The sequence below is a fragment of the Neophocaena asiaeorientalis genome, unplaced genomic scaffold (assembly GCF_003031525.2).
Source record: "Neophocaena asiaeorientalis asiaeorientalis breed wild unplaced genomic scaffold, Neophocaena_asiaeorientalis_V1.1 scaffold387, whole genome shotgun sequence".
Classification (NCBI taxonomy): domain Eukaryota; kingdom Metazoa; phylum Chordata; class Mammalia; order Artiodactyla; family Phocoenidae; genus Neophocaena; species Neophocaena asiaeorientalis.
In genome coordinates this window covers 28119-52764 of record NW_020171976.1, presented here as the reverse complement: position 1 = coordinate 52764, position 24646 = coordinate 28119, and the positions used below count along the sequence as shown (strand labels likewise).

Genomic DNA, 24646 nt, shown 5'->3' with positions numbered 1-24646 from the left:
GTACCTTTGTAAGAGTTTGTCCATTTCTTCTAGCTTGTCCATTTTATTGGCATATAGTTGTTTGTAGTCAACTTATGGTCCTTTGTGGTGTCTGTTGTAACTCTTTTTTCATTTCTAATTTTATTGATTTGAATCCTCTCCCTTTTTTCTTGGTGGGTCTGGCTAAAGGTTTATTAATTTTGTTTATCTTTCCAAAGAACCAGCTTTTAGTTTTATTGATCTTTCCTATTGTTTTGTCTGTCTGTTTCATTTATTTCTGCTCTGATCTTTATGATTTCTTTCCTTCTACTAACCTTGGCTTTTGTTTGTTGTTCTTTCTCTAGTTGTTTTAGGTGTACGGTTAGGTTGTTTATTTGAGATTTTTCTTGCTTCCTGAGGTACGATTGTAGTTCTATAGACTTTCCTCTTGGAACTGCTTTTGCTGCACCCCCAAAACTTTGGACCATTGTGTTTTCATTGTCATTTGTCTCGAGGTATTTTTTCATTTCTTCTTTGATTTTTTTCAATGATCCATTGGTTGTTTAGTACCATTGTTTAGCCTCCATGTGTTTTTTTGTTTGTTTGTTTGTTTTTACATTTTTTTCCCTGTAGTTTCTAATCCCATAGTGCTGTGGTCGGAAATGATGCTTGGTATGATTTCAATTTTCTGAAATTTACCAAGGCTTGATTTGTGACTCAAGATGTGATCTATCCTGGAGAATGCTCTGTGTGCCTTTGAGAATAAAGTATATCTGCTGTTTTTGGATGGAATGTCCTGTAAATATCAATGAAATCTATCTGGCCTATTCTGTCATTTAAAGCTTTTGTTTCCTTATTAATTTTCTGTCTAGATGATCTGTCCGTTGGTGTAAGTGAGGTGTTAAAGTTCCCCACTATTGTTGTGCTACTGTCGATTTCTTCTTTTATAGCTGTTAGCATTTTCCTTATGTATTGAGGTGCTCCTGTGTTGGGTGTATATATATTTGTAATCATTATATCTTCTTGGATTGATCCCTTTACCATTATGTAATGTCCTTCTTTGTCTTGTAACAGTCTATATTTTTATTTTAAAGTTTATTTTGTCTGATATGAGTATCGGTACTGCAGTTTTCTTTTGATTTCCATTTATATGGAATACCTTTTTCCATCCTCTCACTTTTAGTCTGCATGTGTCCCTCGATCTGAAGTGTGTCTCTTGTAGACAGCATATATATAGGTCCTGTTTTTGTTTCAGCCAGTCTATGTCTTTTGGTTGGAGCATTTAATCCATTAACATTAAGGTAATTATTGATATGTACGTACTTGCTATTTTTTAAATTGTTTTGGATTTGTTTCTTAAGGTCATTTTTCTTCCCTTCCTCTTTTATTCTCTTGTGATTTAATGTCTATTTTTTTCTCTTTCTCTCTTTTTTGGGGGCTGGTGGGGCATGCTGAGCGACATGCAGGATCTTAGTTCCCAGATCAGGGATTGAATTTGTGGCCCCTGCAATGGAAGTGCAGAGTCTTAACCACTGGTCCACCAGGGAAGTCCCTTGATGTCTTGTCTTTAGTGATGTGTTTGGATTGCTTTTTTCTTTTTTGTGTGTGTAGCTATTCTAGATTTTTGGTTTGTGGTTCCCATGAGGTTTTGCTATAGTCTGTGTATGTACAGGATTGTTTTAAATGGTTGATATCTTTATTTCAAATGCATTTCCAATATCTTGCATAGGTACTCTCCTCATGATTGCTGGTTTTGATATTCTGTTTGTGTGTGGAAGATTTCCTACCTTTACTTTATGTTTGCTTCTGCCAGTGAACTTCCCCATTCGTACTTTCTTGAGTCTAGTTGTGGTCTCTTCTTTTCCACCTAGAGATGTTCCTTTCAGATTTGTTATAATGCTGGTTTGGTGGTACTAAATTCTCGTATCTTTTGCTTGTGTGTAAAGCCTTTTTATTTTTTGACTGTGTTGGGTCTTTGTTGCCACGTGCTGGCTTTCTCTAGTTGTGGCAAGCAGGGGCTACTCTTGGATGCAGTGTGGGCTTCTCGTTGCAGCGGCTTCTCTTGTTGTGGAGCACAGGCTCTAGGCATGTGGGCTTCAGTAGTCGTGGCACACAGGCTTAGTTGCTTCGTGGCATGTGGGATCGAACCCTTGCATTGGCAGGCAGATTCTTAACAACCGTGCCACCAGGGAGGCCCCTGTAAAGCTTTTGATTTCTCCATCAAATGTAAATGAGAGCCTTGCTGCGTAGAGTATTCTTGGTTGTAGGTTTTTCCCTTTAATCACTTTAAATATATTGTGCCACTTCCTTCTGGCCTGCAGAGTTTATACTGAAAAATCACCTGATAATCTTATGGGGTTTCCCTTGTATGTTATTTGTTGCTTTTCCCTTGGTGCTTTTAATATTTTTTTCTTTGTCTTTAATTTTTATCAGTTCGATTAATATGCATGTTGGTGCATTCCTACTTGGGGTCATGTTTTATGGGACTCTGTGCTTCCTGGACTTGAGTGTTTCCTTTCTCATGTTAGGGAAGTTTTCGGCTATAATCTCTTCAGATATTATCTTGGGCCCTTTCTCTCTTCTTGCACCCTTATAATGCAAATGTTGGTATGTTTTAATGTTTCCCAGAGGTCTCTGAGACTGTCCTCATTTCTTTTCATTCTTTTTTCTTTGTTCTGTGGCAGTGATTTCCAACATTGTCTTCCAGCTCACTTATTTTTCTCCCTCAGTCATTCTGCTGTTGATTCCTTCTAGTGTATTTTTCATTGCAGTTATTATATTGTTCATCTTTATTTGTTCATTACATTTTCTAGCTCTTTGTTAAACATTTCTTGTAACTTCTCAATCTGTGCCTCCATTCTTTTCCCACGATTTTGTATCATCTTTACTATCATTACTCTAAATTCTTTTTCAGGTAGGTTGCCTATCTCCTCTTCATTTAGTTGTTCTTGTGGGTTTTTATCTTGTTGTTTCGTCTGAAACATATTTCTCTGCCATCTCATTTTGTCTCACCTTCTTTGTGGACTCCTTTATGCAGGCTGGAGTATCATAGCTCCTCTTCTGGTGTCTGCCCTCTGGTGGGTGAGAGTGGTCCTCAGGCTTCTGGAGGTTTCCTGGTGGGAGGAGCTGGGTCTTATCCCTCTGGTGGGTGAGAGTGGTCCTCAGGCTTCTGGAGGTTTCCTGGTGGGAGGAGCTGGGTCTTATCCCTCTGGTGGGCAGTGCTGTGTCAAGAGGTGTGTCTGTAGGTGGTTGTGAGCTCAGTATGACTTTAGGCACCCTGTCTGCTGACAGGGTGGATCTGTGTTTCTCTCTTGGTTGTTTGGCAATTGCTTGCTTTTAACTGCACCATTTTTATGTCCTATTCCAAGGAAACTTCATTGGTACATATAAAATTATGTGGTTTTTTTGTTGGTTAATGAAGTCCTGGAGGGTATATGGCACTCCTGGGGCCACTCAGCAAGGTTGCAGGTAGAGAAAATGAGTGCACAGGCCTGGAGTTCTGCCTTTATCAGGGTTGAGGATACGATGCCTAGGGTTTCACAGGTTCACTGTCTACTGCTTCTTCCTGGTGTTGTTGTGAGGGTTACATGATGTCATATTTTGAAGCCATCCTGTAAACCTGAGACCAGCCTGTTCCCTGAGGGCTGTTAAGGAGATGTTGGCAGGCTCAGGCAGAGGATGAGTCCAAGTTCAGGGGCTCTAACCACGTGATAAAAGCTGGAGAGAATGATGATTCCACCCTGGGCTCATATGTCTCCTGGGGTGTGGCCTCTGGCTAAACTTGCTTTGAATATTCCAAGTCTTTGGATTCTTATACTCCTTTTCACTTTATCAGACTATACTAAGACTGTATTAAGTATGTAAATTTTACCACATGGACTTTTAAAAAAATTTATTCATTTATGTATTTTTGGCTGCATTGGGTCTTCGTTGCTACACACGGGCTTTCTCTAGTTGTGGTGAGCGGGGGCTACTTTTCATTGCAGTGCGCAGGCTTCTCATTGCGGTGGCTTCTCCTGTTGCAGAGCATGGGCTCTAGTCGCGTGGGCTCCAGTAATTGCAGCACACAGGCTCAGTAGTTGTGGCTCACGGGCTTTGTTGCTCCACGACATGTGGGATCTTCCTGTACCAGGGCTCGAACCTGTGTCCCCTGCACTGGCAGGCGGATTCTTAACCACTGTGCCACCAGGGAAGTCCCACATGGACTTTTAAAGTTTATCTCTGGTTTAGTTTCATTCATATTTATTTTTGAATCTGATTCTAATCCAGGTAATTGAGGTGATCATATATGTGAGGTGTTTGTAAATTAAGGTGTTTGAGGGACAAAGTTGAGTTCATCTCCAAGTGCCTCATGAATTACAAAACTTTGTTTTTGTAATTGCCAAGTGGAGAAAGTTGCAGGAGTGGGGGGATGGGTGAAGAGGGAGTTGTGGCAAAAAAAATGCTTCAGTCACTAGCTTCAGCATTTTGCCTTTAATGAGAACAAGTTTAAGTCTATAAAAGGTACCCTTTTGGGAAAAGCAGCCCAGCTAAAATATTAGGCAAGAATTGCTTACTTGCAGTGGCCCTAGTTCCTGACTGGTTCTGTTCTTGTCCTGTTGCAGGTTAGCTCCATTCAGAACCAGATGCAGTCCAAGGGAGGCTACGGGGGTGGCATGGCTGCCAATGTGCAGATGCAGCTCGTGGACATGAAGGCAGGATAGCCCTGGACCCCTCCTCCAGTGAGTACCTCAGAGCACAGGCTGGAAGTTCACATCATACATGGCCACTAACTAACAGCTGATGACGTAAACAGCCTTAGTTCAATCTTGGGGTTAAAAAATAAATATCTTGTTCTTATGTTTTAAAAACTGTGAACTTCCTAGAAAAGGTAAAAATACTTCAGTTGGCCAAGTGATGACCTTAGGCAGTTACTGCATTTTGAATATTAGTTTCAGGTGGTGGTTTTCCTTATGAGAAACTTTAAATGCTTTAAGACATCTTGTTTGGGGGGAGGCTTTGAGATTCTAGTGACAAGATGTCTCTTATGTGTCCTTTAAACATGAGTGAAGTTACTGAGTATTGATACGGCATGAAATCCCATGTGTAGTGATTTTATATTTAATACCATTACGGATAAATCTTTCATTATAAAGTTTTCAAATTAAAAAGAGAACTGTTAAGAGGCATGAACCCCTAAAGGGTAAAAATCATTTGGATTATGCTTTGGTTTTATAAGTCACTGTGAATGTCTATGTTTTGTTTCCACTGTTGTTTAATTTTTTTTATTGTGATTACTTTTCTTTCCTTTTCAATTGCAAAAAAGTGGGATGGCGTCTTGTTCACCCTGTTGTGATTACTCCAGTGACACGTTACTATTCTGCTCTGAAGAAACTGTTGTCAGAAGAATCCTGCATTTCCTTCAGCTGGCATGCATGCCTTTGGACTCATGGACAGAGTTCTTTGGATTGTGGCTTAATGATTGATTTTTATGAATGTGGATCTGATTTTAGCATGATCTTTTTTGTGAATGCTAGCACTGTTTTGCATTTTCTCCCGCATTTTTAACAATTTCTCTTTCCACCTCCATGCCCTCTGCCTTATTGGTAAGCAAAGAACTGCTATTTTAATTTGTCACCATTTATGTATATTTTGGAAGGTATGAGATCCATAAGCACAATGATCACTTATATTCATTTGAAACTTCAGCAGAGTAGTATCTGCATGCTTTATGAAGTTGAAGTTGCCTGTCTGGGAGCCCATGGGATGCCAGAAATGAACATTTCCTTGCTGCCACGGGCCGATGATACTGCTGCTATGAGAGAAAGGTTAGCTGTGGCACCAAGTCACATCAGTTTCACACAAAAAAAGCAATTTGTAGCTTATTTTAGAAGTATGACTTTTATTTAGAGTTATAAGAATAGCTTGCATCATAAGGCATTCATTCTGTTGTAAATGTTCGATATATTTATTTGAGAGCAAGGGCCTGGGATTGTAGACAGGTGTGGTGAGCTGTATCTGTGTGTGTGTGGTAATACCCTCATTGGGTCTGACTCTGAGCGTTGTGATCTTAGCAGCTGTTCATTTCTTTGTGTGCTCATTCTGTGTTCACATGTCTAATATTATGGTATCCAGTTGCTTCCAGTAGCAGTTTGTTGAGCTTTTGGCCTGTATTCCTAACTGTGGATTTCAGTCATTGGCTTCTCCATCTTCCACATATTTTGGGACAATGGAAGTTGCCAGGAGCAACAGTTGACCTGGCTGTGTTGTTGCCTGTGAAAACAACCTGCACGGTGACTTATTAAGGTATTGGTGAGAAACCTTTGGCTCAGGTTCCAAAATACGTTTATTCTTCACAAACTGTATTTTCTGTAAATGCTTCTCCTTCCTGATAAGGGTGTAGTGTTAAGCCAATTAGTGGTTTGTTTTTTCATGAAAATGTTTAAATTATGTCCAGTTCAGCCCTATGTAACAAACAGTTGCATTTGGTAGGAATAACAGTTCATGTAGGAAATGGTGCTTAACTGAAAACTGACTTAGAAAGCTGTAAGAAATTAGGTAATTGTATAAAGGAAGAGATCATTTCTCTTCACCTTAGTCACAGGTTCTTGTGAAACAGGTAACTAACTAAATATTGGGTTTATATAGGCAAAACATGGAAGCATTTCTTCCCCCCGTTCTTTTGGATTTAATTTACCCAGTACAGCAGGCACTAGAATACTCAGTCCTTATAGTTCTTCAATTTTGAGTCTTCGTAGGTGTCAATCCCAGAGACACTGTCAAGGAAAAACATATGCTTAGATGCTGAGCAGTCAAAATAGGCATTTTGCAGTTTAATAACTTCCAAACTTGAATTCATCTTATGTCATTAATTGTGTTGATACTGCATTCTGGATTTTGCCTGAGTACCACTGTCATTCTGTTCAGCCAGACAGAGCACTGCAGTGTGAAAGCTCTTTTTAAGGCCTCGTCAGTGCTGGATGCTATGTAGTCTACTTCTATTCTGACTTTGACTTTAGTACAGATTTTATAACTCCTAGAACAATACAGGGAGGCATGGTCCCTTTTCCCCAATTCATGATTTGATTCTTTTTCCCAATCACTCACTTTCCTGATTCTCCAAGGGCCGAATACTCTAGTGAGCACTGGAGCATGGCTCCATGGTAGGCCGAAGGCTGCGCTCTTCAGCCTCTGTTTTGCAGCTGCTGCTGACTTGACAGGCACAGGTAGCCACACTGTGTGCAAGAACACATGCCCAGAAAGGTGCCAGTAATTATAATTACCAACAATTTTAAGATACTAACCTTGGACACAGAGTTTTTATGGAGTTAGCAGGTCCCACCTGGATAAATGGGTTCGTTAATCTTGGGAGGTCATTTGCTCCCCATAACAATGTGTGAAAATTGAAGCTAACTAAATATGATTGACTGTTAATACTTTGCTGAAATACATGCTAACAACTGTTAACTAATGACATGCATTCTGTAAAAAAGAGGTGCTTTCCCGTGATGTAGGCCTGAAGTGGTGCCAGTGAGCACAGGTTGGAAATGTGAACTGTGGTGACTGGGTTCAGCATTTCCAATGCAGCATTATCAGTGGGCCTTTAAAGATACTTTGTGAGTATATATTAGCTTTCACTTTTGTTATTAAATTATAGCAGTTCTATTATAGAGAGCAAGTTTGATAGAGAGCAAGTTTGCCTTGATTTGATTTTGTTTAAAATGACTTCTCAGCACCCAGGAGAAAAAATTGACATATTTTTATAATATAAGCATACTTTTTTTGTACATTGTGTTCATTCTTGAATAAAGTAAGTTCAGTGTTGGCTTGTAGATAATAAAAAGAAAGTAAGTATTTGATTTTGTTTCAATAAATGTTTTTCAATCCTGGTTTGGTTAATTCTTTTCTTTCAAGGAGATATTTATTTAATAAATATCACCTTTTTAGCCTTTCTTAGTTATGGCAACTATGTGTTTTGAAAATTTCTACACTTGTAATATCATCTTACAATTTAATAGAATGAACCTACAAACTCCTACTTCCAAACATTTAAAAGTAGGAAGAAAAATACAAAAATCCCCCATTTTTTTTTAACAGAGGTATCCAACCCCCTCAATTTTCCATGCTGAAGCAATTTGTCCTCACACTGTATGTAGGATTTAAATAAGTAAAAATAAAAGTAAGAATTTATGTCCATCATCACAGAATGTATGGGCAGTTTGCTCTGTTCCCATCAGGGGCAGTTTTGTTCCCCAGGAAACATTTGAAAATGTCTGAAGATATTATTTTTGGTGTCAGAAACTAAGGAAGGGGTGCTGTTTGACACCCCTTCTACCCCTGGGAGGCCACTAAATAGCCCCCACAAGAGAGAGATGTCACAGTGCTACAGCTGGGAAACACTGATTGATTTAGAACAAAGCTCTATATACTCACCAGATCTTGTTTGAGACTCTTTCTTTAATGCATTGGTCAGGTACTGAGAATAGGTCAGTTAGGTTTGGCTGTATCATGAGAATTGCCACACAATATTCTAAAATAGAAAAATAAATGAGCAAAGTATCAAGGAAACAATATCTCAAGAAGTTACAGTAACCTTTGTCCTCAGCTCATGGCCAAGGGCTCTAAAGGGAAATTGGATTAAGATGAAAGTATGTGAAGAAACTCATGTTGTATATTAATTAGGCGCTCTATTTTGAGTATATGTTTTTAAAGGATATGCATAAAATGCACAAAAAAGTAGGACAAATCTATAAAAAAACTGTCAGAGACATAGACTGGAATTTGCTAAAATTGTGAAAATGCAAAAGTCTACAAAATTCATATATACCCTGTGCTTAAAAGATACTTTTAGTAGACTAGTAAGAAAGCAATTGAAATTTTTACTTTCAGCTTACTACTGTCTGTCTTCCATCTAGACTGGTCCAATAAGAGAACTTAAACCATTAAGTGACTCATGTTATTAATCTTTTAATATTTTTGCACCTAAACATTGAGTATTCAGGATGTTTCTGAGATGAGGGTTTTGTTGTGGGGTTTTCTGTTGTTTTTTAAATGCTTTTAACAGATACAAGCAACCTCTGGGCTCCTACCTCTGGGCTCCTTTTGACCCTACCCTTACCTCTCAATTGCATCATCTTGATAGTGTTCTAGCTGATCTGCCTTTGATGTCCAAAAGATACTTCCTAAGAAGATCCAAATGTTTGATCTGGGACTTCACAATTAGTGTAAGAGTGGTACCAAAGAAAGGATGATTTTAGTCTCACTGAAAGATAAAAGGAAGAGAGTAAAAAGTGTCAATTCTAACCCAAAATTTTCTCCTCTAATTCCAAGCTCCAGAGTTGTTAACAACTAGAGCTTTTACTCCTCACTAAACCTCCTCAGTTCACCAGCTTCAGATAGGTGAATACACTGAACTCCCAGGCACTGGTTTTTACTTTTGTTTTTGCTCCTTTACAGCAGCAGCAAGTAAGATACTTCTTTCAAAATCTTCAGAGCTTGACCTAGTTAGTTACCTTTTTCTTTTTTTTAATTTATTTCTCTTTTTATTTTTGGCTGTGTTCAGTCTTCATTGCTGGGCATGGGCTTTCTCTAGTTGCAGTGCACAGGCCTCCTATCACAGTGGCTTCTCTTATTGCAGAGCATGGGCTTTAGGTGCACAGGCTTCAGTAGTTGTAGCATGCAGTCTCAGTAGTTGTAGCTCACGGGCCCTAGAGCACAGGCTCAGTAGTTGTGGCGCACAGGCCAGCATGTGGGATCTTCCTGGACCAGGGCTCAAACCTGTGTCCCCTGCATTGGCAGGCGGATTCTTAACCACTGAACCACCAAGGAAGCCCCTAGTTACCTTTTTCTTAATGTTCCTAATTGAAGCCATGTAAACACATCCATCTTTGTGTGCCAGAAATCTCTGGCATTCCTATACACTAATGATGAAAAATCTGAAAGTGAAATCAAGAAAACACTCCCATTTACCATTGCAACAAAAAGAATAAAATATCTAGGAATAAACCTACCTAAGGAGACAAAAGACCTGCAGAAAATTATAAGACACTGATGAAAGAAATTAAAGACGATACAAATAGATGGAGAGATACACCATGTTCTTGGCTAGGAAGAATCAACACTGTGAAAATGACTCTACTCCCCAAGGCAATCTACAGATTCAATGCAATCCCTATCAAACTACCACTGGCATTTTTTACAGAACTAGAACAAAAAATTTCACAATTTGTATGGAAACGCAAAAGACCCCGAAGAGCCAAAGCAATCTTGAGAACGAAAAAAGGAGCTGGAGGAATCAGGCTCCCTGACTTCAGACTATACTACAAAGCTACAGTAATCAAGACAGTATGGTACTGGCACAAAAACAGAAAGATAGATCAATGGAACAGGATAGAAAGCCCAGAGATAAACCCACACACATATGGTCATCTTATCTTTGATAAAGGAGGCAAGAATATACAGTGGAGAAAAGACAGCCTCTTCAATAAGTGGTGCTGGGAAAACTGGACAGGTACATGTAAAAGTATGAAATTAGAACACTCCCTAACACCACACAAAAATAAACTCAAAATGGATGTAAGGCCAGACACTATCAAACTCTTAGAGGAAAACATAGGCAGAACACTGACATAAATCCTAGAGAAATGGAAATAAACAAGTGTATTGTAAAGCAATTATACTCCAATAAAGATGTTAAAAAAAAAAAAATCTGTGTGCCTTTCAAATGTCTGAGCTGACTGAATCCTTTACCCTAGACCCTAGCTCTGTGCTTTGAGCTCCCCAGGGCCCGTCCACCTTTGATGAGGTGCATGGACCACTGTTGGCTGCAGCATGTTCAGGCAGTGTCAGGACATATTGTTTTTAACGAAAACCAGAAACAACACCCACAATATTTTACTTTTCAGAAATAGTGAATAAAAGCTTAGTCTGTTAGGGATGTTATGACAAAATACCCCAGATTTGGGTGGCTTATAAACAACAAAGTTACTTCTCACAGTTCTGGAGGCTTAAATTCTGAGATCAGGGTGCCAGCAACAGTCAGGTGAGGGCCCTCTGCCAGATGCAGATTTTTCATATCTTCACCTGGTGGGAGTGCTGGGGAGCTCTCTGGAGTCTCCTGTATCCAGCGCTAATCCCATTCTTTAGTTACACCCTTGTGACTGAAGCACTTCCCAAAGGCTGCACCTTGTAATACCATCACCTTTGGGAGTTAGAATTTCAACATGAACTCCAGGGGGCACACTACCATTCAGAACATAGCACAAAAGGTACAGGGAGCGAGTGGCTGTAGACATGCTAAATTTGAGGGGAAAAATGGGAATATAAACACAAGGGGCTCAACAACTCAAAGTGGGATACATCCAGAGAGGCCCACACCAAGATTTAATCAAACTATCAAAAAAGTCAAAGACAATCTTAAAAGCACCAAGAGGAAAGCAATACAAAAATCCTCAACAAAATAATAGCAAACAGAATTCAACAGCACATTAAAAGAATTATACATGATGACAAAAGGATTACACATGATGACCAAGTGGGATTTATTCCAGGAGTGCAAGAATGGCTCAATAAAGTCAATCAATGTAATATACCACATTTGCAGAATGACAGTGAATAAAAACCCATTTGATCATCTCAGTGTGACAAAACTCAATACCCTTTTGCAATAAAAACACTCAACAACCTAGGAGTAGAAGGAAATAAACAAAATGAAGACCATATATGAAAAGCCCACAGGTGGTATTCATATTCAATGATGAACACGACTGAAAGCTTTTCTTTTAATATCAGGAACAAGACACAGATGTCTGCTTTCACCACTTTGACTGAACAAAATAACTGGAAGTCCTAGCCAGAGCAGTTAAACAAGAAAAAGAATTAAAAGGCAGTTACCTTGCTTCACACACAACATGATCTGATATGTAGAAAGCCCTAAAGATTACAGCTCACACACATACCTGTTAGAACAAATAAATTGACAAAGTGGCAAGATACAAAATCAACACACAAAAATCAGTTGTTTTTGTGCCCTAACAATGAACAATCCAAAAAAGGAAATTAGGAAAACGATTCCATTTACAATAGAATCAAGAAGAATAAAACACTTAGGAATAAATTTAACCAAGGAGGCAAAAGACTTCTGTGCTGAAAACTACAGAACATTAGTGAAAGAAATTAGACACAAACAAAAGACATCCTCTGTTTATGGATTGAAAGACTTAATACTGTTAAGATGTCAGCAGTATCCAAAATGATCTACAGATTTAATGCACTCTATCAAAATCCCAGTGGCATTTTTTTTTCCAGAAATAGAAAAATCCATCCTAACATTCATATGGACTCTCAGGGGACCCTGAAGAGTCAAAATAATGTTGAAGAAGCAAAAGTTGGAGGTGCCACACTTGATTTTAAAACAATATAAATCTACAGTAATTAAAACAGTGTAGTACTGTCATAAAGAGACATATAGACCACTAAAATAGGAAGCCCAGAAATAAACTTCCCTATGTCTGGTCAAATGACTTTCAACAAGGATGCTAAGACCACTCAATGGATTAAAGCCAATCTTTTCAACAAACAGTGCTGGGAAAATTGGATATCCACATACAAAAGAATAAAGATGAACCATGTCATCGTATGTTTAGGCTACTACAACAAAATACCACAGACTGGGTATCTTATAAACAACAGAAATTTATTTCTTATAATTCTGGAGGCTGGGAAGTCAAAGATCAAGGTGCCAGCATGGTTGCCTTCTGGTGAGGGCCCTACTTCCTAGCTCATAGCCAGTGCCACCTTGCTGTGTCCTCACATGGTGCAAGAGGCAAGGGATATCTCTGGAGCCTCTTTTATAAGAGCACCAATTCCATTCAGGGCAGAGCTTCCATGACTTAAGCACTTTCCAAAGGCCAACCTACTAACACCATCACATAGGGCATTAGGATTTCAACATATCAATTTTGGGGGGATACAGGCATTCAGACTAGCAGACCATTACCTTAAATGATATACAAAAAATGGATCAAAGACATAAACATAAGACCTAAAACTATGAAACTCTTAGAAGAAAACACAGGAAAAGCTTCATGACAGTGCATATGGCAATCATTTTTTTGGATAAGACACCAAAAGCAGAGGCAACGAAAGTAAACAGAGAAAAACTGGACTCCTTCAAAATTAAAAACTTGTGTGCATCAAAAAAATACCATCAACAGAATAAAAAGGAAACCTATAGAATGGGAGAACATTATTTATGTATCCTATATCTGATAAAAGGTTATATCCAGCATATACAAAGAACTCCTACCACTCAATTACAGAGAACAAACAGCTCAGTTAAAAAGTGGGCAAAGGACTTGAATAGACATTTCTCCAAAGAAGAGAAATGGCCAATAAGCACATAAAAAGATGCTTAACGTCACTAATCATGAGGGAAATGCAAATCAAAACCATAATGAGATAGCATCTCATAATAAGATGGCTGTGGTAAAAACAAAAACAAACAAAATAATGTGTTAGGATATGGAGAAATTGGAACCCTGTGCATGTTGGTGGGAATGTAAAATGGTGCAAATGCCATGGAAAACTATGGAGGGTCCTCAAAAAATTGAAAACACTACCATATGATCTTACTTTTGGGTATATATAGAAAAGAATTGAGAGCAGAGTTTCAAAGAGATATTTGTACACTCATGATTACAGCAACATTATTCACAACAGCCAAGATGTAGAGGTAACTCAAGTGTTCATCGACAGCTGAATGGAAAAATAAAATGTGGTATATACTTAACAATGGAGTATTATTCAGCCTTAAAAAAGAAACCATGCCGATGCAGGGGACACGGGTTCGTGACCCGGTCCGGGAAGATCCCACATGGCGCGGAGCGGCTGGGCCCATGAGCCATGGCCGCTGAGCCTGCACGTCCGGAGCCTGTGCTCTGCAATGGGAGAGGCCACAACAGTGAGAGGCCTGCATACCGCAAAAAAAAAAAATCTGACACATCCAACAATGTGAATGAACTTTGAGGATGTGATGCTGAGATAGGCTGGGACCTGGGATCCTCTACTGGAGTGCTTGCACCTGGACAAACATCTCCTTGAGCAGTAGGATACAAAGAAACTATAAGTGACTAAAAATAACTGCATACAGGAGCAGTTGGGGCATCATGACCACTATACGAGCTTTGTGAGGAGGCAGTAGTGAGCAAGTCCGCCATTTTGGGGGTGCCGGGAGCAAAAGCAGGGTACTGTACATGATCCCTGCACACGGCACCACCAAGGGGAACAGACCACCTAAGCTCTGCCTCCTGCCCAACCCATGGACCTGCCCGTTATCCCATTTAAGGACCCAAGCATTTCCTCCTGGGGAGTGGGCAAGGATGTCTGTTTCTTGCTTTGACTCCCTCGTGCTGCAACATGAGCCCCAGTAATGCCTTGCCTGAAATTCTCTGGCCTCTTATGAATGTCTATTGATTAAAGAGTCCAAGGGCCTGGGTCGGTAACAATTCCACTTCTGTGAGGTGTATCGGGTAGTCAAATTCTTAGAAAGTCAAAGAACAGATTAGGTGAACTTGATCAAAGGCAAGAGCAGAGTGGGAAAATAAAGAGAAGGGAAACATTAAGTAAAGTATGACATTTACGTTCTAATCAAGTGTCCACTGAGAACTGCCTCCAAGTAGACTTGGACATACAGCTGAGAAATGCAAATCAACCACCTGACATCCTTTTCTCTATTCCTTCCTCCTAAGTGCAAACTTGGGATAAACTCTAATTGAGATCACTTGTGCCCAACATGCTGTGCCACCAGAAATGATGCTTTCAGGATTGACATCTTATTAAAAAGGTTCATGGGAACATGACCATCACAAGAACCAAAGACCCCAAAAGAGGCCATGTCAGCAACTGCCCAATACCTCAGGACTAAGGTGCTGTAGGAGTTCCACGCAGGCTGTAAAAGCCATTACACACGAGGTCTTTGTTTGCTAGATGCCACTCATAAGGTGATACCTAATGCTTCATACGGAGCACCCTCACTGTGCCCGGCACATAGCAGGGACTTAAGGGATAAACGCATCATGCATATCTACGGAAAGACCATTTGATGTTTTCCATTAACGCCTCATACCATACACAGGATTGGACATAGATGTTGACCTAGTGTCCCATGTGAAAAACACCATGTGCAAAAAAAAATTCTGTGACGTGGACGTGGGCCTCTCCTAGCGTGCTGGCACTAAGGAAGGGGAGACCCCAGTGCAGCCCAGCCAGTTACTCTAGGAAATCAGTGAGTGTCAAACACAACGTGTTCTAGGATTAGACAGACCTGCTTAACCTGGGATTTTAGAATGCAGGCTGTGCTTACTCTTCCCTGATTCTGGCACCCTCCTTTCTCTGCTCAGTAGTGGGGACCTCTGTGGAGAGCTCTCTCCTGCCTCGCAGTCTCTGCAGCTCTCAGGTACAGTGAACAACCAGAGAACAGCAGGTATGTCAGTCTAGCTCAACGACACCCTTGGTGGTTCATAAAATGAAGGACTTACAAGGACTGTACAGAGAAAATCAGCAGCATAGGCTTCTGGTGAAATAGGCGGTAAAAATACTAACAAAAGTATGATCTCTATTTTCTTTCCAATTTTAAGAAACACAGAAGGTGGAACTTCCAGTACAGGTTCAATTATTGGCTTATTCATTAGACTTTGGTTCCAGATTGCCAAAACACTGCAGGCCTTGCCTCATGGAAGGGAGGAGGGCCTGGCTGTGGGGCTACGTGAGAAGATGGGACACCGGAGGGAGAAGGTGAGGAGACATTTAGTAAACACCAGTCACCTGCTAGGCGTGGGCTTGGCTCATTCTCAAAACCATCCTATTTAATAAGAGCTTTTACTCTCCCAATGTCATAGATGATGGGACAGATGATTAGAGGGTAAATAACCTGCTCAAGGTCAAATAGCCAATAACTGGGCATAGAAGTCTTACAGTTTATGATGAATGTCATGGGGTCATACAGGAGCTGGCCTTGACCTACATGCTAGGAATTCCAAGGAATGCCTCACACTGGCCCGCGTGCAGTCATGTAAACACGTACACACGTGTATGAGGCGACTTGCAGTCTCACACAAACCCCATGGATTGGGAAAGGAATAGTTGCCTTTAAAAAGGGAATGGGGCAATTCCTCGGTGGCACAGTGGTTAAGAATCCACCTGCCAATGCAGGGGACATGGGTTCGAGCCCTGGTCCAGGAAGATCCCACATGCCGTGCAGCAACTAAGCCCGTGTGCCACAACTACTGAGCCCACGTGCCTAGAGCCCATGCTCCGCAACAAGAGAATCCACCATAATGAGAAGCCCGCGCACAGCAACAAAGACCAAACGCAGCCAAAAATAAAATATAAAATAAATAAATTTATTCAAAAAAATAAGTAAAAAATAAAAGGAATGAAGACTTGTTTTAAGACAAGGAAAGTCAGGAAGCCTTGTAGGGCAAAATGCAGGAGTGGGGTTAAGAACAGGGGTTAAGTCCGCATCCTTCAGCTGCTTGCCAGTGCCTATCTCAAAGGAGACGAGGTTTACAGATGAGAAGACAGACAAAGGGCAGAAAAGAGAGGATTCTAAGCCACTCTGCTGGACTTCCGGCTCTCCTCCACTGTCACCTGAATGGAGAGAGAATACCTGGCTCTGAAGCCTCAAACCTTCTGCTCCTCAGAAGCCCAGACCCAACACTGCATTCCAGACCCTGGAGACCTGGGAAGATGCCATACTCTTTAAGCCAAAAGGTGTCGGCAGGACAGGGTTCAGGATGACCCAACACAAAATATTTTTTAAATTGGAAAATTAAAAATACTGAAAAGAAAATAAGCAGTAACCCAGAATGCCAGGAACAGCCTAGCAGCAGAACCTACCCTGAGGTCCAGGCTGCAGTGGGCTTGCGGGCTTTGGGGAGGTCAGAAGCCAGAAAGCAGGTTCAGTGTTCAGCTCCAAGCAGTGAGTCCACACAGGATTCCCAGCCTCCTGCCATCCTGAGCACCTGGGTCCTCAGCAGATCTCCAGACCACAACCCAGCATCTGTCCCCTGCATGCGCTTCCTGGAACAGAAAGAGTTCTTTGGTCCATCTTATTACTCTGCCTCTCAAAGGAAGCCCTGAGCTCAAATAGGATTTACATATCTAACCTTGGTGAAGACAGAAAAATAACTGCTTTCAAGTTTGTCAGCTCCTCAGCATGATGAAGCCCCAGGGTTTTAGTGAGATGAGTGCTTGACAAGCTGGAGTTAAAACCTAAGGGTAAGTTTCCCTGTGAGTTTTTGCCCTTGGTGTAAATCTCAGTGCTGACTAGCAACTTGGTCTCTAGTGCCCTAGGGGGTTTTATGGATGAGACACAGGAGGAGAGAGCATTTGGAGTTTGGGTTTATTAGGTATGTGCAACTGCCCTCAACATACTTCTGGTCTCAAAGGAGTTGAAACCCTCTATTACTGCCTATGAGTTTCCCTCTCCCTCTCTAGCTGCAGCCACCACAACTATTTCATTTGTTAATCCTTCTTGGGTTAGATTTCTGCAGGGCATTAAAAAAAAAAACTGTGGTAAAATACACAAACATAAATTTACCATTGTAACCATTTTTGAGTGCACATTTCATTAGTGTTACATACGTTTACATTATTGTGCAACCAACTTCCAGAACATTTTCATCTTGCAAAACACCGAACTCCCTATTTTTCTCTCCCCAGCCTTTGGCAATAACAGTTCTATTTTGTGTGTCTATGTATGTGACTACTCTAGACACCTCACACAAGCAGAATCATAGCAGTATTTGCCGTTTTGTTACTGGCTTATTTCACTTAACCTAACATCTGTTTTCAAGGTTCATCTATGTTGTAGCATGTATCAGAATTTCCTTCCTTTTTAAAGTTGAGTAATATTCCATTTACATATATACCACATTTTATTTATGAATTTACCCATCGATGAACATTTGGGTTGCTTTCACTTCTTAGCTATTGTGAATAATGCATGTGTACAAATCTTTCTTTGAGATTCTGCTCTCAGTTCTTTTAGAGGTTGTATTGTTATCAACTTTTTCAGGAACCTCCATATTGTTTTCCATCGGGGATGGAACCACATTTTACATTCCCACCAAGAGTGCACAGGGTTCCAGTTTCTCCACATCCTTCTCAACACTTGTAATTTTCTAGTTTTTGTGTTGTTTTTGAGCATAGCCATCTTAATGGATGTGAGGTATATTGTAGTTTTTTGCATTTCCTTCTTGAGTAGTGATGTTGAGCATCTTTTCATGTGCTTACTGGCCATTTTTCTCTCTTCCTTGAAAAATTTCTATTCAAGTCCTTTGCGCATTTTAAAATTGTGGGTTTTATTTAACAACTTTAAATCTTTTTGAAGTATTACATATTTCTAATATTATATCATACATATCTCAAGCATGAAAATATAAAATTCACACTCTGTTCTCATTAGTGTAGAATGGAATCTGAGGCTCTCTTAATGACAATACTGTCATTATAAACAAATTTGGAAAACAAAATTTAAGAGAGAATGAGTGTCTTGTCCAGCATTTGTTCAGTGATAACCCTCAGCGATCCCTGAGCTGCAGCCTGTTGCTGCCCCCAACTGCTTTGTGAGTTCTCTGCCTTTTAGAGTTTTCAGGTTCCTCCCCTCTCAGGTTGTCTTAATCACATTCTTATCTCTATGAATATGCTTCTCTCAAGTTTTCCACTCACAGTTTTAAGTTCTGACTTCCAGTGTGCTTTAGTTTAGGGAACAAGAGAGCTCTGAGTCTCATTAACAAGTCAAGAATATAAATTTAATGTATTTTCTACATGGAATCATTTTGGTTTTGGAGTATCTTTGTTTGTTTGTTTTGCAGTACGCGGGCCTCTCACTGTTGTGGCCTCTCCCGTTGTGGAGCACAGGCTCCAGACGTGCAGGCTCAGCGGCCATGGCTCATGGGCCCAGTCGCTCCGCGGCATGTGGGACTTTCCTGGACCGGGGCACGAACCCGCGTCCCCTGCATCGGCAGGCGGACTCTCAACCACTGCGCCACCAGGGAAGCCCTGGAGTATCTTGATTATATTTAGAATAGTTGAGGTTGTCCGATAAATGACAATTAGATAAAGGAGGTATTGGCCAGCCAAGACTATATTAGGCACAGAAATGAAATTCTAGAAAAGGAGATGAGATGAAGAATCAGGGTAAAAAACTACTGAGGTATGAAGAGGGAAAAGAGGGAGGGAGGGAGACAGAGAAAGGCAGGGATAAACAGCTCATAATTACTGAGAAAACTTCTAGGGGGCTGGGCATTGCCAGAGGACTGTGCTTGCATTAACTCATTTCATCCTCATAGCCTATGGGATAGGTTATTGTTGTTAACCTGGTTTGAGGATGAGAGAACTAAGGCACAGGGAACATACACAGCCTCCCCAAGGTCATACAGCTAACAAACGATATATTAGTTATCTTTTGCTATACAGTAAATTACCACAAATTCAACAGCTTAAACTAGCACAGTTTCAGTGCATCAGGAGTCTGAAATTCAGTGGGTCAGCTTGGCTGGGTAGTCAAGGTGTCAACTGGGCTGTGCTTGAATCTGGAGGCTTAACTAGGGAAAAAGTCACTTAAGCTCATTCAGGTTGTTGGCAGAATTCATTAACTTGTAGAACTGAGGGCTCCGGCTTCTTGTGGACTGTTGGCTGAAGAGGTATCTGCATCTCCATGTTCATTGTAGCATTACTGACAAAACTGCCAAGATCTGAAAACAACCTAAGTGTCCGTCGACAGATGAACTCATAAAAACTATGGGGCATGTGCACATACACATACTTTTCCTGCACGCACACACAGAGTAATATTATTCAGCCTTACAAAAGAAAAAAATCTGCTATTTGTGACAACATGCATGAACCTTATGCTGAGTGAAATAAGCCAACCATAGAAAAATATTGCATGATCTCACTTACATGTGGAATCTGGTGGTTGCCAGGGTTTGAGCGGGGTGGGGAAGAGAGGAGATGTTGGTCAAAGGGTACAAAGATTCAGTTATGTGGGATGAGTAAGTTCTGGAGTGGTATTGTATACCATGGTGACTAGTTAGTAATACTGTATTGTATACTTGAAATTTGGTAAAAGAGTTGATCTTAAGTGTTCTCACCACACACATAAATTGTAACTATGTGAGGTGACGGATATGTTAATTAGCGTAATTGTGGTAATCATTTCACAATGTATACATGTATCAAATCATCACACTGTATAGTGTACACTACACACTAAATGTTTATGACCCCCACCCCCAATTCTGTATGTTGAAATCCTAATCTCTGGAGGTGATATTAAAAGGTAGGGCTGGGCTTCCCTGGTGGCGCAGTGGTTGAGAGTCCGCCTGCCGATGCAGGGGACACGGGTTCGTGACCCGGTCCGGGAGGATCCCACATGCCGCAGAGCGGCTGGGCCCGTGAGCCATGGCCGCTGAGCCTGCGCGTCTGGAGCCTGTGCTCCGCAACGGGAGAGGCCACAACAGTGAGAGGCCCGTGTACCGCAAAAAAAAAAAAAAAAAAAAGGTAGGGCCTTTGGAGGTGACTAGGTCATGAGGGTGAAGCCCCAGAGAGATCCCTCACCCCTTCTGTTCTGTGAGGACACACCATTTATGAACCAAGAAAAAAGTTCTCACCAGACATCAAGCCTGCCAGCATCTTGATCTTGGACTTCTCAGCCTTCAGAACTGTGACAAAGTAATTTCTGTTGTTTATAAGCCACCCAGACTATGACATTTTGTTACACCAGCCCAAATGGACTAAGACATACATCTAAAATATACACAGGGACTTCCCTGGTGGTCCAGTGGTTAAGACTCCACCTTCCAATGCAGGGGACACAGGTTCGATCCCTGGTCAGGGAACTAAGATCCCACATGCCACGGGGCAACTAAGCCCGTGCGCTCTAGAGCCCGTGCACCACAACTAGAGAGCCTGCGTGCCACAATTACTGAGCCTGCACGCTCTGGAGCCTGGGTGCCGCAATTAGAGAGTCCGTGCACCACAACTAGAGAGCCCCACAACTAGAGAGAAGCCCGTGTGCCGCAACTATTGAGCCCACGCGTTCTGTAGCCCACGTGCAGCAACTACTGAGCCCGCATGCTTTGGAGCACACACACCACAACTAGAGAGAAGCCGCGCACCACAATGAAGAGCCAGCATGCCGCACCTAAGACCTGATGCAGCCAAATAAATAAACATATTTTTTTAAAATGTAGTCACTGCTTGAGATAACCCCTGTACGCATCTGGTTGAGAAAGAAAGGGGATTAAATAAATAAAAATGAAACATACACAATTTTTATTTGCCAAGTATATAACTCAGTAAAGCAAGAGAGGGACTTCCCTGGTGGCACAGTGGTTAAGAATCTGCCTGCCAATGCAGGGGACACGGATTCAAGCCCTGGTCCAGGAAGATCCCACGTGCCATGGAGCAACTAAGCCCGTGAGCCACAACTATTGAGCCCACGTGCCACAACTACTGAAGCCCACACACCTAGAGACCATGCTCCACAACAAGAGAAGCCACCGTGATGAGAAGCCCACGCACCGCAACCAAGAATAGCCCCTGCTTGCTGCAACTAGAGAAAGCCCGTGCACAGCAATGAAGACCCAATGCAGCCAAATTAATTAAAAAATAAAGCAAGAGAAAAAAATAAACAAAAAATACTTAAAACACTTAAAAATAAACCTTATATGAGAAATATGAAAGCCCTTAAACACACAACAATAAAATAGAGCAACAGAAAATCGAAATAAATGGAGGCATATACTGAGTTCACAGATAGGGAGACTAAATTTTATGAAGGTGTTAATTTTCTTCAAGTTGGTAAGAAAATCCCATTCAAAACCACAATTGTTTGCATGTGCGTGTTTGTATGTGTGCATATAAATTGATAAGCTGGTTGTAAAACTCATTTGGAAATACAATGATACAAGAATAGTTAACATGTTTTTGAAAAAGAACAGTGTCAAAAAACTTTCTCTACCAGATATTAATATGTATTATAATAAGAGAGTAATTAAGACAATGTGGTACTGGGGAATGGAAGAACAAATAGGCTGATAAAAGAGAACACAGACCCCAGATACACTTATAAACATATAGACAACTGATATCACTGAAGTGCAGTGGAAAAAGGACTTATCTTTTCAATAAATGGTGCAGGAACAATCTGTAGATCTGAGAATAAAACCTGACATCTACCTCACACTATACACAAAAACCTATTCCAGATATACTCCAGAGCTAAATTTAAAAGGCAAAACATCCAAGTATCTAAAAGATAACACAAATATGTTGTTGTACAGAAAGACTTCTTAAATAGAGCACAAACAAAGCACTAACCATAAAGGAAAAGAATAAATTTCTCTAGTTCAAAATTAAGAACTTCCCTTCATCAAGAGACACCACTAAGGCTATGACAAAGCAAGCCACAGAGGGAGAGAGAATATCTGCCACAGATATAACAGATGAAGGAGTCATATCTAGAATATATAAAGAATATTTACAAATTGCTAAGAAAAAATAAACTCAAAAACATTTCATAACAGTGCAAATTCAATGGCTCATACAAATCTGAAAAGCTCAACCCCATTAACAATAAGGGAAATCAAAACCACAGAAAAACACCATTATACACCCACCAAAATGGTCAAAGTTAGGAAGATCAAAAATACCAAGTAGTCAGAAAGGATGAGCAGCTGCCAGGAGTCTTTGGAGTATGTTGTTCAGTGTAGACTGTAGAAGTTTAATTGGCTTTAATTGGCTTTTATATATATTACCTGCTTTCCATTCCTGTTCAGAGTTGGGCCATTTGTATTTTCTGGAAGATTTCCTTTGGGAGCCCTGGAAAAAAACACCACTCATCAAGTATTCCAAATCCTATGTCCAGATGTACAAACACTGTATTAGGAAATAGCTGTATCCACACTGACCATTATCATCTGAAGATTATCCAAACAGAATTTGTCTAAAATTCCATATTTTCTGTTTAGAAATGCTTCCATTTCATTACCTCTGTGAAGGAGGAGTCTTCTGAAATATTTCACTATGCTGCAGACATATCTGGAAACATCGTTAAGAAATTACCTTGTTCTACTTTTTTTTTTTGTTTTTGAGGAATTACATCATTTAGCAAGAAATTTGAGGAAGGTGAGCTTGCAAAAGAAACTAAAAAAATATATGTATATGTACACACACATACATTTTCTTTATCCATTCACCCATCAATGGACACTTAGCTTGTTTGCGTATCTTGCTTCTGTGAATAATGCTGCAATGAACATGAGAGGCCAGGTATCTCTTTGAAAAAATGATTTCTTTTCCATTGGATATATACCCAGAGATGGGGTTGTTTGGTCATATGGCAGTTCTATTTTTAATTTTTTGAGGAACTTCCATACTGTTTTCCATAATTGTAAACTTGAAATGTGTTAAGAGAGTAGATCTTAAGTGTTCTCACTACAAAAAAAGGTAACTGTGTGAGATGATGAGTGCATTAGCTGTGATTATCATTTCACAATGTGTATGTATATAAAATTACCACAGTATAAACTTTAACAACTCACATTGCACAAACTAAAATAAATTAAAAAAAAAAAAAGGGACTTCCCTGGTGGCTGAGTGGCTAAGAATCTGCCTGCCAATGCAGGGGAAACGGGTTTGATCCCTGGTCCAGGAAGATCTCATATGTCACGGAGCAACTAAGCCCATGTGCCAAAATTACTGAGCCTGTGATCTAGAACCCACGAGCCACTACTGAGCCTGTGTGCCACAACTACTGAGCCCACATGCCTAGAGCCTGTGCTCTGCAACGAGAAGCCACTGCAACGAGACGCCCGCGCACCGCAACGAAGAGTAGCCCCTGCTTGCCGCAACTAGAGAAAGCCCGCGTACAGCAATGAAGACCCAAAGAGTTAGCGTCTCCTCACAACTAGGGCACCTGCCGGCCACTGGTGGGGGACTCTGATGCCCAAGAAGATGGGAGGAACCCCAAAGTGAACTGGTAGGACGTGGGGAGACTGAGAAGGGAGGAGAAGCGGAGGTCAGACAGGATCAGTGCTCCTGAGGCCAGGGAGATCAGGAGAGGCAGGCGGGAGGGACTTTCTGGGAAGAGTGGGAGAGGAGTGGAGGGCGTCGCCCAGCCCACTTGGACCAGAGAGCCTGCTGAGCTCCCAGGCTGGTACCCCCACTCCAAATCCCCCTCCAGGATGCGTGGGTCCTGGGGTCATAAGACGGAGGCCGGAGAGTTCAGGTGAGGCAGGTGGGAAGAGCCATCCTGAGGAGCGGGAGAGGAGCAGAGGGCAATTGCCCTGACCACTTGGGCCCCGGGAGCCTGCTGAGCTCCCAGGCTGGTCCCCTGCCCTCCAAGTCTCCCCTTTCCCCCACTGGCTGCATTGGTCCTGGGGGCATAGGAGGGAGGCCAGGAGTTCAGGAGAAGTAGGCAGGAGGAGGCCTCCCAGACCTGAGGAGCAGGAGGGGAGGGCGTTTGCCCCACCCACTCGAGCCCAGGAAGGCTGCTGGGCTCCCAAGTGAAGTCTCCCGCCCTCTGAGACCAGGGATGGGGGGCATGCCTGGGCCCCTTCTGTTCCTTGACCCTAAGCCCCACCCCCCAGAGCCCCCAGGCCTTTTCCAGCCCTGTGGGTCCTGAGCATTTGCCCCACCCACT

At 41.4% G+C, this 24646-nt stretch overlaps 1 protein-coding gene and 1 long non-coding RNA gene across 10 annotated transcripts in view; one reads left to right on the top strand and one right to left on the bottom strand.

Annotated features, from left to right (window-relative positions):
• CDC42SE2 (CDC42 small effector 2) overlaps positions 1-7826 on the top strand; it is a 112663-nt gene extending 104837 nt beyond the window's left edge. For all 7 annotated transcript variants that reach the window (XM_024741938.1, XM_024741912.1, XM_024741963.1 and 4 more), the window contains 2 exons: positions 4563-4679; positions 5264-7826. In XM_024741938.1, coding sequence (XP_024597706.1) covers positions 4563-4661 — 99 coding nt within the window. In that variant the 3' untranslated portion in view covers positions 4662-4679; positions 5264-7826. The remainder of the gene's footprint in view (positions 1-4562; positions 4680-5263) is intronic.
• LOC112397699 (uncharacterized) lies at positions 6585-23223 on the bottom strand. 3 transcript variants are annotated; one of them, XR_003002859.1, is made up of 6 exons: positions 22761-23223; positions 20613-20663; positions 16834-17016; positions 9056-9199; positions 8371-8467; positions 6585-6713 (listed from the first exon to the last, which is right to left on the bottom strand). It is a non-coding gene; the product is annotated as an uncharacterized LOC112397699 (long non-coding RNA). The 3 variants fall into 3 exon arrangements; XR_003002858.1 differs by lacking the exon at positions 20613-20663; XR_003002857.1 differs by lacking the exons at positions 20613-20663; positions 22761-23223 and having other exon boundaries at positions 16834-18835.
• Positions 23224-24646: the final 1423 nt, after the last annotated feature.